Genomic DNA, 14,756 nt, shown 5'->3' with positions numbered 1-14,756 from the left:
GACCCGCCTATCTAGCGCTTGAGATTAGCAAAGCGCTAGATGGCAGCTATAGTAACGTTGCGAGAACGCAACGTTACAACTCCCCCCTCGTTAGGACCAACGTAGGGGTTGGTCAACTTCCTCCCGGTTGAAGTCGGCCCTGGGGTGTCTCTGATTCGATTTACTTTTTTTTGCTCTGGTGCGCGCAATCCTACAATTAAAATGCTCGCTTAACATTCACACATACTTTATTACACACACAAAAAAAAATTCGGCCTACATAAACAACACAAAAAAAAAGAATTATCCGGCTCGATACAAAAAAAATAAAAAAATATTGATCATAATAAAAAAAATAGACTCTATACAAACAAAAAACTTAAACACTAGACGCGGACACATTAGACGTTCAGGAGGAGGAGGTCCTCCTCCATTGCCTCCTCTTCCTTCCTCTTCTTTTCCTCTCCCTCCTTCTCTCTCCTTTCCTTCTCCCTCTTCCTCGCCTCCTCCTTCCTCCGTTTCTCCCGTTCCTCCTCCCTCCTCTTCTCGACGGCAGCGCGGATGCGCTGTCGTCGAGCCTCATCCTCTTCCTCCTCCTTCTTCTTCCTCTCCTCCGCCCGCTTCCTTTGCTGGGCCCTTCCCTGGCCCTTCCGGCCACCCCGCCTGCCCCGATGCGCTTTCTTCTTCGGCTTGGGTACAGCCGGCCCGATTCCCGCCGCTGGTGGCGGAGGAACCCTCTGCGGGGAAGGACGAGTGCCCGTACGGGTGCGGGAGTAGCCCGCTCCCCGCCGGAGCATCTCGTTCTCCTACCGCAGACGGCGATTCTCCGCCTCCCAGTCAGCGGGCTGCGGTCCGGTGTACCCAGAGGCCTGGGCTTGGTGGTAGGCCGGAGGGTAGGGGGTACCCTGCTCAGGGTAACGGGGCGGAGGGAGGGAATACCCTGGCTGGTGTGGGGTGGAGGGTTGGTGGTGGTGGGAGAGTGGTGGGTAGGCGGTGGGTGGGCCCACTGCTGGTAGGGGGCCCGGCAGGGGAATCCCCTGAAGCCAGCAGTGGGTCACCACCTGCTGAAGATAGGGGTCCATCTGCAATGAGGAGGGCCTCGTCACGGATCCGTAAAAAAAAACAAAAAAAAAATATATATATAAACAAAATCGCGCGACACACACATTCATCCATTCGCACACACAAGTCCGCACTCAGGTTCGCGAGGGTTAGGTTGGGTCTCGACGTGGACGCAGGCGTGCCGTCCACGTAGACGGGGCGGAATCCGACGAGTAGCTCACGATCGACATTTTCCGTTTTCCCGGAGTCCCTTTCCGTTTACCGGTCGGTTTTGGGGAAGGTGCAGGGTCGTCGTCCCCTTCCCCCGCAACGGTTTCCTCACCCGGTTCATCGACGTCCGGAACGCAAAACGACGCGACAAACGGTTTTAGATCCGAAACGTGGACCTTCGGATTACTACGGCCTTGATTTTCAAGCTCGTAGACGACCGGCGATATTACGCGAACTATTTTAAACGGACCCTCGTACGATGGTGCTAGCTTCGCAGCAAAGTTATCAGCAGCTGACGATAATGGTCTGCCGCGCCGCCATACCACGTCTCCTACCTGATACCTGACATCGCGCCGGCCACGATTGTAATAGCGGGCTTGACGGGCACTCGCTTTTTCTATCTCTACCTGCACGATATCATGAATCAAAGGAAGACGTTTTAGTCGCGCCACCCAATTTTCGGGGTCACTCCTAAGTATCGTACGAGGACCTTCAATCTCTCGCCGTAGATTCGGAGTAATTACTGGGTCTCGACCGAGGTTAAGTAACGCGGGAGATACTCCAGTCGACGAATGCATCGCGGAATTAATCGCGAAACGGAATTCTGCGAGATGAACGTCCCAGTCTCGGTGGTCGCTCTCTACAAATATCCTAATCATCGTTTTAATTACCCGATTCACGCGTTCTACCGGGTTAGCCTGCGCGTGATACGGCGGAATAGTAAATTGCCGAATCTGATGCTCATTTAGAAATTTGGTCACTTCCTTATTTACGAACTCGGTCCCGTTATCGCAAAGAAATATTTCCGGTGATCCGCAACGGTAAATAACCAGCTCGCTAAAAGCTTTCAAGATGCTTTTGGCGTCAGCTGTGCGGATCGCTCGCATTTCCACGTAACGACTGAAGTTGTCGAGGAAGTCTACTACGTAACGCTGTTGGGCCTTACTTGGTGGAAAGGGGCCCATGATGTCTCCCGCAACCACAGTCCATGGTCGCTCCACTACCCGAGTTCCCATAAGTCCTACAGGGGCAAGCTGTACAGCTTTATGTTGCTGACAGACTGTGCACCCGCGTACGAATGCTACGGCGTCTTTGAAAACTCCCGGCCAATAGTAATCTTTGCAGATTCTAGCGTGAGTTTTCTGAACGCCAGCATGTCCTGCGGAAGTATTATTGTGAGCTTCCTGTAGGGCTAAAAGTCGAGCCTCTCGCGGGAGGACTAACTTCCACTCATCATAATCGCGGCCTATCGATTCGAGTATCACGTCCGGCCGATGGCAATACAGCCGGTTTCCCTCAACTTTCCAGTCTGGGTAAGCCCGCGGTCGCTGAATTACTTTTCCGCATCGTGCTGTATACCACGGGTCGCTCTCGAAGTCGATACGCGACTGGGTGACCAAATTTCCGCTCGAATTTCCATAATTTTCTTCGTTAACCGCGGAGACGCATTCATTTTCGGTGCCTACTGGGAGGGCGCGTGATAATGCATCGGGTACGTGATGCAATGCGCCTTTACGATGAACCACATCGAACGAATGATGTTGTAATTTGAGGGCCCATCGACCTAATCTCCCTACTGGATCTTTCAAGTTGTGTAGCCAACGCAAACTACTGTGATCCGTGACAACCGTAAAATGATAGCCTTCTAAATACGGTCTTAATTTCCGAATTGCCCACACGACAGCGAGACACTCCTTCTCGGTCGTCGTGTAATTCCGCTCCTCTTTGGATAGTACTCGATTAGCGAATACAATCGGATGCTCTTCAGTTCCGTGTCGCTGAGTTAATACTGCTCCTATTGCATAGTCGCTAGCATCTGTCTGAACTTGGAAAGGTCTCGAAAAATCGGGCCTTGCCAAGACCGGGGCCGAGCACAGCGCTTCCTTCAATCGCTCAAAGGAAGTCTGTTGCTCTTGATTCCAATGCCAGCGCACGCCTTTATGCAATAACAAGACGAGTGGAATTTTGTCCTTCGACAGGTTGGGTAGGAAACGTGCATACCATCCAACCATCCCTAGGAAGCGGCGCAGTGTTTTTAAATCTTTTGGCGGCGGATAATTCATTAACGGTGCGGTTCGTTCGGGATCCGGAGCTAAACCATTAAGATTGATCAGATACCCCAGGAACCGAACCTGCGACCTGCAAAATTTACTCTTTTCGCGATTGATTTCTAAACCTGCGAATCGAATAATGTTTAACACACGCTCTAACCATCCTAGGTGTTCCGCGAACGTGTTCGTTACGATGATTATATCGTCCAGATAGACGAACACATACGGATCAAATTCAGGTGGAATTAATTGATCCATCATCCGCTGGAACGTCGCAGGAGCATTCGTAAGACCGTACCGCATACGCCGGAATTGGAAGAGTCCTTTTCCGGGTACTATAAACGCTGTAATTTCCCGACTCTCGTCTCCTAGCGGTATTTGGAAATACACTTGACTTAAATCTAACGTCGAAATGTATCTCGCGTGGCGGAGTTTATCGAGAATGCTGTCGATATGCGGGATCGGGTACGCGTCTTTGCGCGTTACCTCATTCACGCGTCGAAAATCTATGCAAAATCGATATTTCCCGCCCGGATTTGGTACTATAACCGGACAGCTGGCCCACGCGCTCGTGGAGGGTTCGATAATCCCTTCACCCAATAATTTATCGACCTCTTCGTGCGCTACTTTATAGATTACCGGCGACACTCTCCTTGCCGCTTGGCGGATTGGAGCCTGACCCTGGACATCTATATGATGTTTGACCAGGGTAGTCGCCGGGACTGGTCCAACTATCTCGGGGAAGTTATCACTTAGAAACTTCTCTAGCACCACGTTTTGCTCGCTAGTCATTTCAGCGATAGCAAAACACGAAGATACGTGTGTCTCATTTGAGCTTGCCGCGTTTATTTTCGCGAATCTCAAATTTACTCGGTCGCGCGTTTGCCATAAATCGCGTGAAGTATCAATTATAACTCCGAATAATCGGAGAAAATCCATACCGAGGACACAGTCGTAGTCTAAAACCGGTACCACGCGGAAATACATGACTTTTTCCGTTTTTCCTAACTCTAATTCTAGCGCAATAACCCCTATTACTCGTGTTTCCGTACCATCGGCAGTACGCATGACTCTATCTTGCGACCTGTCAATCTTCGCTTGGATTCTTTCCAGCGTTCGATGTCCGAGGTAAGATCGCGATGCTCCCGTATCTATCAGTGCAGGAAAAATTTGTCCAAATAATTCTAACTGCAAATAATAGCGGCCATCGGTATTCGGTTGATTAGGGAACGCATCACTCCGAACACAGCGACGAGTTCGGATTATGATGTTCCCTTTCCCCCCTACCTGGCCAAGAGTCGCGGTGCGCTTCTTGGGCAATAATTCGTCCAAAGCACACAAATGATCGGATAAACTACTCGGTTCAGTTTCATTTATCGAATCTTCAGGGTTACTTTCTAATGAGGGTCGTCTTCCTACTTCTGAGGTAAAACTATAAACGCTCTCTTCACTAGAATCTTCGGCGCTAAAGTCCGGTCGCGTCGAATTAGGCTCATCTTCTGACTCCGAGGTCGAAGAGTCCCGCAAATCTTTTTGTTCGCTTTCCGACGCGTAATGTTCGTAATCCGTGCTACTCACCGATGAGTCCCTCCACGATTCGGGGTCAGTAAATCGTACTGTCCTACCCGACTTACGAAGATTATCAGCCGGGCCCGCGCGAGCTTCCTCCGCGAGCCCTACTGCCCGTTTCCCGGATTTCTCGTATTCCCGTATACATTATTCAATAGGCTCTGACCTATTGTCGACGCGGACGTTGTTGGTGGCCACTGCGCTTGATTATAAGACAGCGCGGGTGTGGTCACCGGTTGCGGTGGCATCGGCGCTTGCATCCCGGCGGCTGGTTGAGCCCACCAAGGTGCAGGCGTAATCGCGGCTTGAGTCGGCTCACGCGAAGGACACTCTCTCGCATAGTGTCCTCGTCCTCCACAACGATGGCATATCGCTGCGTCGCGGAATTGACCCCCACGATCCTGATATCGCGACTGACCCGCTACATGTCCTCCCGGCGCTCGTGAGGAGGAGGTTGGTCTTTGCTGACCTTGTTTTGGAGCTGCAGCGATAGCACCTAGCTCGTCCGACGAACTGCTATGGTGTCCGCTATGGCTTGAGCTCTCTTTCCTACTCCCTTTGTCGGAATGTCTTCGGGACGATCTTTTAGACGATTTCTTATGAGATTCCCGCGAACTATCTGACCCCGAGCTAGAGTCGCTCGTCGATCCAGATGAACGTCGTTTGGATTTACCGCGTTTTCCTCTCCTTGAACGCGATTTCTTCTTTTTCGGCTTGTCGTCGTCCGATTTCTTCGCGTTCTTGCCGGTTGCGTCGCTTTTTTTCTGTTTTTCGGGCTTTTTCTCGTTTTTTTCTGAAACTGCAGAGAGAGCTTCACGATTTTTACGCGACGATCTATCTTCCTCGCGCGTTTTCGTAGCTCCCGGCGGTGGTTTAAACGCCTTGTCTATCTCCGCGTTCTTCTGTATTTACCGACCTATTTCGCGCAAACCCGTGATTGAATCAAAATCCCTACGAAACATTCTACGGCGGTAATTGGGACGTAGGTTTCGATAAACCAGGTCCAATTGAACCGAGACGGAAGGGGTCGGCCTAATTTCTTTTAGAATCGACCGAATACGCACTAAATACGCCTTGATCGATTCACCCTCCCTTTGAGTCTGTTGTCGCGCCTTCTCCCATTTCGCGTCGTTATCCTCCTCATCCCCGAATTGGCTGAGGAAGGCCTCGCGAAAGTCACGCCATGTTGAACAGGAGCTGCCTTCGACCTTAAACCAGGCTTTGGCTTCCCCGCTCAACACGACGGGGAGGGTTTCCCTGATCTCGCTAAACGTTAGGTCGGAAACATTGCGGCAATGTTCTAAATTCTCTATAAAGTCTTCGGCGTCGTCAGCATCGTGATTTTTAAATCGAATACCCCATTTCCGGAAAGCATCTATTACCCGTGTTCCTCTCCGGCTGGAATATCGTGAGCTAGACTCGCTCAATCTTTCCGAACTCGATGATCTATTTCGCGATCGGTATTCGGAGGGTTGTCGACGGCGGCTAGTCGCACCCCGGCTTGTTCCCGGCGAATCTCTACTAATTTCGCGGGGTTGAGGCATCTCCGGTGCCCTTTCGACCGGTGCAGACCCTTGCGCTCCTGCCGACTGATCCGCAATTACTAACTGCACGATGCTAGCTAGTAATTCGGGCGGAACCGCTCCTAATGCGGAATTTCCCACCCCTACCGGCGCATTTCGTTCCCTCGAATACTCCGGGTTCGCTGGGGTTCGGTTGGGTGGTTCCGAAGACCGCTCATCAAGATCATGCCTTCGGAAGCCCGACCTGTCTGAATCTGATTCAAACGTAACCCCTCGTTTCGGTTTCGGCGTTAGTTTGCGATTTTTATCGATACATGTCAAATTCGAGTCGCTACTCTCTTCTGACATGTTTATCTGTCGCGACGTTTCCCCTCCCCGCGGGGACTCAAATAATTCACGAAGCGCATCTTCCGATTGCCGACTTAATTTCGGGTTCGTTTTCGGTGTCGCTAATTCGTCATCGTTGGTTTTTATCGCCGACGGTGTTGGAAGCGGCTGAGGTGGGACGGCGGGGTGGAATGGTTCCAATTCATCCACTCGCGGATTCCACTGAGCTGCTTCCGGTCCGAAACTCTCACGTAACCTATGACGCACAAATCGATCGCGTAGTTGATCTTCCGAGCTATCGCGTGTATTTAGCTCCGCGTCCGTCAGAGCCATGATTAATTTACTACGCGGCATATTTTTCGCGTACCGTCGTAATTCGTTACGTTCCGTTAATATTTCACGATCGCGTACTGACATTCCACTCGATTTGTCGGAATCCGACATAATTTACTACTTCCGATACTAATCTCCCAAAACAACAACAAAAAAATTATTTCTAATCCCGCATAAACTACAAGAAAAAAAATTCTATCCTCGGTAGGGGTGCGAGAGAAAAAAAATTTTCCGCTACTCGACCTACTATATAAAAAAAAATTGTTCTTAATCCCAACAAAAAAAATTTCTAAAAAAAACAATTCTCAAATCCCCCAAAAAAAATTAGCACTCTACCCCGCGTACGAGACCTCACTCCGTGGGCCCCACGTTGGGCGCCAAATTGTGACGCTACTGGCTATCCTTGGGGATAGTATAGAAGGGGAGGGAGGAGTGATCCCTCACCGATCGCGTTCGCGTCCCAATAGGCGACTTCCTACTAGACCCGGGCGCCTTCGATGTACTTCTGATAATACCCGAATATTTATTTATGGAGAGGGGGTTCTAACCCTCGTACGCGACTATCGGGGATGGGGTGCTAATACAATGAATCGCTAATTTCGGTTAAACTCTCTTTATTACAATATCACTAATCAATACAATATCCGGTTCGCGTTACACGGTATTGGGGAGTTGCGTTAGGTCCTACGTGGGGACGCGGCCTAAGTGGTGCGAACGCGGCTGGAGTCCCGATGACGTACTAGCTAGCCTCGCGCTCGAGCCACTAGTTGGCGTTCGCGGCGGCCCCACCGAGTCGCGCGGTACTCGCGCGCCACCGGCGGATCCCTAGGCTAACTACTCCTCGACGCTACGCGGATAAGTCCCTCTTTCCGCGCGTGCGCGTCCCGCAACGGTTACCGGCACTCGCTCCGTTCCCGCGTACTTAAACACAACAACGACCCGGAGTGTTTACTTCTGTAAGCCTGAGGTCGCGAGTCCTCACGATAATGATACTAAGTCCGCGGCCTTGAAATGACTGAAGGGAACGTCCCAGTCAACGGTCGAACTCAAAACGAGTCAATGTAATCGCGAACACTTTGGCTAATTCGCGATTCTACACAATATGACATGCGTTACAGGTCCAACGGAATGACCACTCCGCTAAGTTGCCCGCTTACCCGTGACAGGTGAGCAGGGCCAGCGGTTCCCTATAAAACCGTTCGGTGCTACGAGCCCTAAAGCCCTAGCACACCCCGGGACGTCACAGGACTTATTCACAGAACGAATAATCACCCTACTTTCTGCTTACTCTAGGCTGGCTCTCTTCTCTCGCTTTCTCTCTCTACCTTTCTCTCGCTTTCGCCTCTCTCTCTCTCTCTCTCTCTCTCTCTCTCGTTCTCGCTCTCGCTCTCGCCTCTCTCTTTCGTCCTCTTGCCCTTGACACTGGCCCAAAGGGCTGGTATTCTCCGCTGTCCGGTATGGGTTCGCGGCCGGGCTGCAGTCGCTGCAAAATCACTTGCACCTTTTTTGTACTAGGCAGCGGCTGTAGCCTTGGTCGCGGAATTATCGGCGGCGGGGAAGGATCCGGGCACTGTGTGTCACCTCTGACATCTAAACTACGTGTGTCGGGGCAGTCCGCGGGAGCAGGTAAGGCCCTGCGCCTGTCCCGTCGCTGCCCCGCTACACCCATCGCGTGGCACTAGGGAGCCGACAAGTTATCGATCCTGGATCAATACTTATCGGTTGATGACTCCCTAGTTCGTACGCGACCCGCCTATCTAGCGCTTGAGATTAGCAAAGCGCTAGATGGCAGCTATAGTAACGTTGCGAGAACGCAACGTTACAGTATATTTGTTTAATTATAAGTTTAATTGTAAGTTTAATTGTAAAAACATTTTATACATTTGTATATATAAATAAATTCCATCTGGCAGGCACATGCAACTCTTCTACCAATTGATTCTTCTCCTCACTTCCCATGACTATTCCACTACGTATTATGTTTACACTAGCTCATCAATCACTGGCGGTAATATAAGTTTCTTTAGAGCATAATTCCAATCATTTTCTCTTTTCTTCTCATTGGCAGTCGTGATTTCCCCTTTTTGGTGCTCATTAGAGATATAATTTGCAACAATTTTCAATCTATCATACATATCTATCTGTAATGCCTCAACTTTTCGATCCAATTTATTTTTAATATAATCGACTTTATCATTCAATTGATTAATCCTTTCACTAATATCATTAATTTTTTCATCAATTTCATCAGTTTTTTTCAACAGAGTTGTAACTTTTTTCTCAAGGCGGTTACATTTTTGGTAATAGTGAGTTAGCTTTTCACTGTATTCAAACAATTCCCTCATTAAGCTATCACGTACTGTCATCGAATTACGTAACAGAGCAGCCATATTCACAGCACTTGTCTCATCAGTAACATTACATTCTAGGTTTGAAATTATTTTCTTCTTGGCATTAAATGCATTCCTTCTTTTATCAAACTTTAACGTATCATTGTCAATTTTGTGGGAATAATATCTCACTTTACCTGAATTGAAACCAGATCCAAATTTATTTATCGACATAGTGAAGTAGCACGTTGAACTGAGAAAATCTTGAAATTGCAATCTCTTTTATAAGATACCTAGGTTTAGTGAGAGCTAGGACTTAATAAGTTGCCCTATTAAAATATTAATACAATGGAGAGCCTCCATGCAAAGGGTGAACCTGACCTGGGGTGTAGTAAGAGCTAGGACTAAATCAGTTGTCCTAGCAATAAATGTTAATATTGCTGAAATTGATGTTAAATTGTTATTCTCCCCAATAGAGGAGACTATTAAAATTGTACCCTTTCATTTAAAGGATATTTTGTTATGCGCTGCATCGGTTTAGTTAAAACCATGCAAAGTTATAATTCCATGCTCGATGGAAAGTTAATTCCTTGCACGATATCAGCAACTTATCACAATAGCTATCTTCAATTTAACTAACGAGAAAAGGGGAGATTGCGGTAGCCACCTAGCGGCAATTACTGGTACTATCAATTAACTTGAACTAGTTCACCCGTGGTGTAATTACGTAATATTAAAATACCATTAGCGCGAAAGAAGATTAAGGAAGACAGTCACCTGGCGGTGACTACTGGAACTAGCAATTAACTCAAGCTAGTTTATCTGTGTAGCAGAGTCGGAAATAGTTAGGCTATGTAAGGTAACTAACCATAGACTTTGAAGGGTGAAAAAACCTTCCCTCAACTAGGGTCCCCGTAGGATAACTAACCAACGGTACCATGGGGTGAACAAATACCCCCTCCCTAACCAAACTTGGTCCCACTATAAGACCTTCCAACTGTGACATAGGGTGAAAAATACCCCTCCCTAACCAAAAACTCGGTTCCACTATAAGACCTTCCAATTGTGACATAGGGTGAAAAATACCCCCTCCTTCCCTAACCAAACTCGATCCCACTATAAGACCCTTACCTTCCTCATCCCCACCACTACCATGCTAAGAGAGTCTTATCCCCACCCGTCCTCCTTCCACACCACAAAACAGCTACCCCCACTCCCTGTCATCGGAACCGTATTGCTACCCCTAACAGCAAAAAGTCGGCTTATAGTTGACTATATGCCGACGTTTGAAAAGTTGACTAGCTGATGAAGCTGACTGAAAGTCATCTATAAGTTGACTTTAAGTCGACTATAAGTCAACAATGTCTGACTGTAAGCCGACTTATGAAAGTTGACTTTAAGACGACCTGTGATAGCTGACTTTAAGTCGACTTATACTAGTCGCCTATAAGCTTACTTATGACAGTTGAATTTTTAGGTTATCATGTGCCGTGTTTCAAAATTTACTGCCAGTACTACAGATACTGAAATTTATACATTTTATGTCTAGCATCTTATAGATATGATAGTACTAATAGTACTGCCAGTGAATTTTATAATATATTAAATTTAAACTGATTACTATATTATTATAAATTTAAATTTATTTTCAATATATATTATATATTATAAACACAAAAATTATTAACTGAATTTGGTGACAGAAACATATATATATATAGTATACTGTACAGCGATAATTGACTTGCAGGCGGTATTTACAAGTTGACTTGAAGTCAACTGGTAAATGCCAACTTCAAGTCAACTTTTAATAGTTGACATAGAATTTTACTAGAAGAGTCGACTTACAGTCGACAATTACAAGTTGACTTCAGGTTGACTAATAAAATGCGCCTTTCAGTCAACTTTTAGTTAAGTGTGCTGTTAAGGACACCACTTAAGGAGTACGGGTAAATATCCATAGAAGTCATAGGATGAAAAATACATCATCAATTCAGTTCTACTATATTGAAATAGTTAGGCCTCGTAGAATAACTTAGGTCTCTGTAGGGGAGTTTTGTCGTTGACCCATGGCGAAGCGTCACGCCTCTATACCAGGAAATCTTTGTGCGAAGTTTTTACGCGCTAAATTGTATCTTGGGATGATAATATTGGTGCCGACCCTAACATCACACTTAACTAATAGTTGACTGAAGGGCGGCTTTTATTGGTCAACCTGAAGTCAACTTGTAATTGTCGACTGTAAGTCGACTCTTCTAGTAAAATTCTATGTCAACTATTAAAAGTTGACTTGAGGTTGGCATTTACCAGTTGACTTCAAGTCAACTTGAAAATACCGCCTGCAAGTCAATTTTCGCTGTACAGTATATATATATATATATAATTGTGTTTAACTGTGCGTGTTGAAAAGAATTTACTGAAATATGCATTATTCATTTTTTTTCCAGATACAGTGATAAAGCAATTTTGTGAATGCTCTTCCTCTAGTGTAGAATCTATTCTACAAGAGTGGTTAAGACGATCAGGAGATCGCCTTCGAAATATATTAAGAGAACATTAGTTTATTCGTTACTATTATATATTTTTATTTATAAAATAAATTTGATATTATTTTATAATAATTTTGATTATATTCTTTCAGGTACAATGTCACAAGTAAAGTTCGTAGGCAAAAATTTGGACACAAATATAATAGGTTACACATTAACTTAATATAGATAATATATCTATCTATTACTGGGTGTTTTGGTATAAATCCATCTTTTTACCTACGAATACAATAACTTGTGATATTGTGCAGTTTAAGTCCTACATTTTAATTTGGCGCCATAAGCGAAATCATATAAGCGCACGCGCAAAGTAAAAAATTTAGCTTCGACTAAAAGTCGACTCACGAAGTTAGCTAAAAGTCGACAGATAAAGTTAGCCAAAAGTCGACTCATAAAATTAGCTAAAAGTCGACTACAGAAAGTTGACTTTACGATGACTGCTCAACAGTCCGTTTTGTCGACTAATCGTCGGCTTAAAGCTGACTTTTAGTCAAGAAGTAGTTGACTAAAAGTCAGACCTGGCAGACTGAAAGTCAACTGAAAGTCCACTATAAGTCGACTTCGTGCTGTTAGGGATGTTTTAATTCGATTTTTGGGTAACATAAGGCACTAAATCGACACTGAAATAGCACTAGAAAATTCAGAAAAAATTCCTGCATCTATTTAAAATAAGTTTTTATATGCAGGGGGTCTCAAAGACATAGAAAATTGCCTCTCAAGTCCAGCACGTGTCGGGTTCGTAGCAATATCCAATATGGAAGCTTCCACCACTGCTCAACTGCTCTTACTTTCCAGCGCAAATATCTCCGGAATCCTATGTCTGAATTAAAAGATGTTTTCATAGACCTTCACTGCTACCGCCAGGCTATTAGCTCCGTGAAAAGCTCCAGGCTCGTTCCAGGAAAAAGGGACTTCATCTATAGGATGTGTTCCCTTTGCCGTCGATCTGTGGTCCTCCGTCGGTCGAACCAAGATGGTGGTTCCCAGCACCTTTGGCACCTGGCACTTTTATCCAATGATATTGTAGCATTCCTTTGCACTATTTAAAAATATTTTCGCCACAATAACTTTTGTTTTGTAGCGAATTCATCCCCTAACAGCAAAAAGTCGGCTTATAGTTGACTATATGCCGACGTTTGAAAAGTTGACTAGCTGATGAAGCTGGCTGAAAGTCATCTATAAGTTGACTTTAAGTCGACTATAAGTCAACAATGTCTGACTGTAAGCCGACTTATGAAAGTTGACTTTAAGACGACCTGTGATAGCTGACTTTAAGTCGACTTATACTAGTCGCCTCTAAGCTTACTTATGACAGTTGAATTTTTAGGTTATCATGTGCCGTGTTTCAAAATTCACTGCCAATACTACAGATACTGAAATTTATACATTTTATATCTAGCATCTTATAGATATGATAGTACTAATAGTACTGTCAGTGAATTTTATAATATATTAAAATTAAACTGATTACTATATTATTATAAATTTAAATTTATTTTCATTATATATTATATATTATAAACACAAGAATTATTAACTGAATTTGGTAACAGAAACATATATATATATTTGCCTTTCTTAATTGCAACTTTTATTAATTTATACAGGACCGTAAAACTAAAGTAATTGATATAGGCATCGTGCAGTAAATACAGTGATAGCGAGTTGTCAATGTGTAACCGTATATGTATACATAAATATCACTTAAAAAAATGTAAATTGACCGATAGTTGGTGCCGATAGCATGAATATACACCAATACACATTCTCATCTCACCGTCATTTTGTTGGTATGCACGGTCTCTATAGTTATATATGATTAGATATATTGTATATATATATATATATATATATATATATATATAATTACTGCTTCTATATTCTAATATTACTTTTTCCCTCTTATAGTTGCTTACACTATTTCCACAATGATGAGAAACTAAAATCGCATGAACGTGATTGTGCCCAACTCAATAAAAACATCCGAATTGTGCTATCTGACAAGGACCGTTGGGTTTCCTTCAATGACATGAAGAACAGTGAGGGGGTACCATTTGTCATATACGCTGACATTGAGTGCTTGCTTGAAAAAGTTGAGCAAACGGATGACGATATTGGTATATTTATCAAAAACACATACCTTTTAGTATAGGTTATTATTTTAAAAGCGTTCGTGATTCAACGCTTTCTAATTATAAATCATATCGAGGACTTGATTGTATTGAATGGTTTGTACATGAGCTTGATAAAATGGCTAGTATAGCGAGTGAAAAACTAAAAACAGTAATACCTATGCATAAACTAAGTATTAGTGAAAATTCAAGGCATTATACTGAACCCAACTGTCATATATGTAAAAAGCCGTTTCTTCCAGATCAAATACGTGTTCGCGATTATGATCATTTAACTGGTAAATATAGGGGACCTGCTCATGATAATTGTAATTTAAACTTTAAGGATTCACATGTAATACCAGTAATTTTTCATAATTTATCTAATTACGATGCACATTTCATCTTCAATGCGATCGCTAACATGTATGAGGGTTCAGTATACCTGCTACCTGTACATAAGGAAAAGTATATTTCATTTACAAAATACATACGGAAATATAATATTCAGCTCAGGTTTATTGATTCATTTAAATTTCTTGTATCAAGTTTAGACAAATTGAGCTCATACTTGGAGAGATCTCAATTGAAAAACTTAGAGTCAGAATTTTCGAATTTAAATACGGAACAATTTAATCTACTAACAAGAATAGGTATTTTTCCTTATGATTACGTAGATAATCTGAATCGTCTGGAAGAAAATGCTTTACCG

The 14,756-nt window shown here is 44.5% G+C and overlaps 1 protein-coding gene across 1 annotated transcript; it reads right to left on the bottom strand.

Moving 5' to 3' along the window:
* Positions 1–785: 785 nt before the first annotated feature.
* Positions 786–7,165, bottom strand: LOC136775002 (uncharacterized). Its single transcript, XM_066729478.1, has 4 exons — positions 5,788–7,165; positions 5,038–5,670; positions 1,263–4,978; positions 786–1,061 (listed from the first exon to the last, which is right to left on the bottom strand). Exons 1-4 carry the CDS (start codon positions 7,163–7,165, stop codon positions 786–788), a joined length of 6,003 nt encoding a protein of 2,000 aa, XP_066585575.1.
* Positions 7,166–14,756: the final 7,591 nt, after the last annotated feature.

Source organism: Prorops nasuta, unplaced genomic scaffold (assembly GCF_024137725.1).
Source record: "Prorops nasuta isolate Cenicafe-Biocafe unplaced genomic scaffold, Cenicafe_Pnas_1.2 PNAS00007, whole genome shotgun sequence".
In the NCBI taxonomy this organism is placed as follows: Eukaryota; Metazoa; Arthropoda; class Insecta; order Hymenoptera; family Bethylidae; genus Prorops; species Prorops nasuta.
The sequence above is the reverse complement of the archived record's forward strand: the minus strand, read 5'-3'. Positions and strand labels throughout refer to the sequence as shown.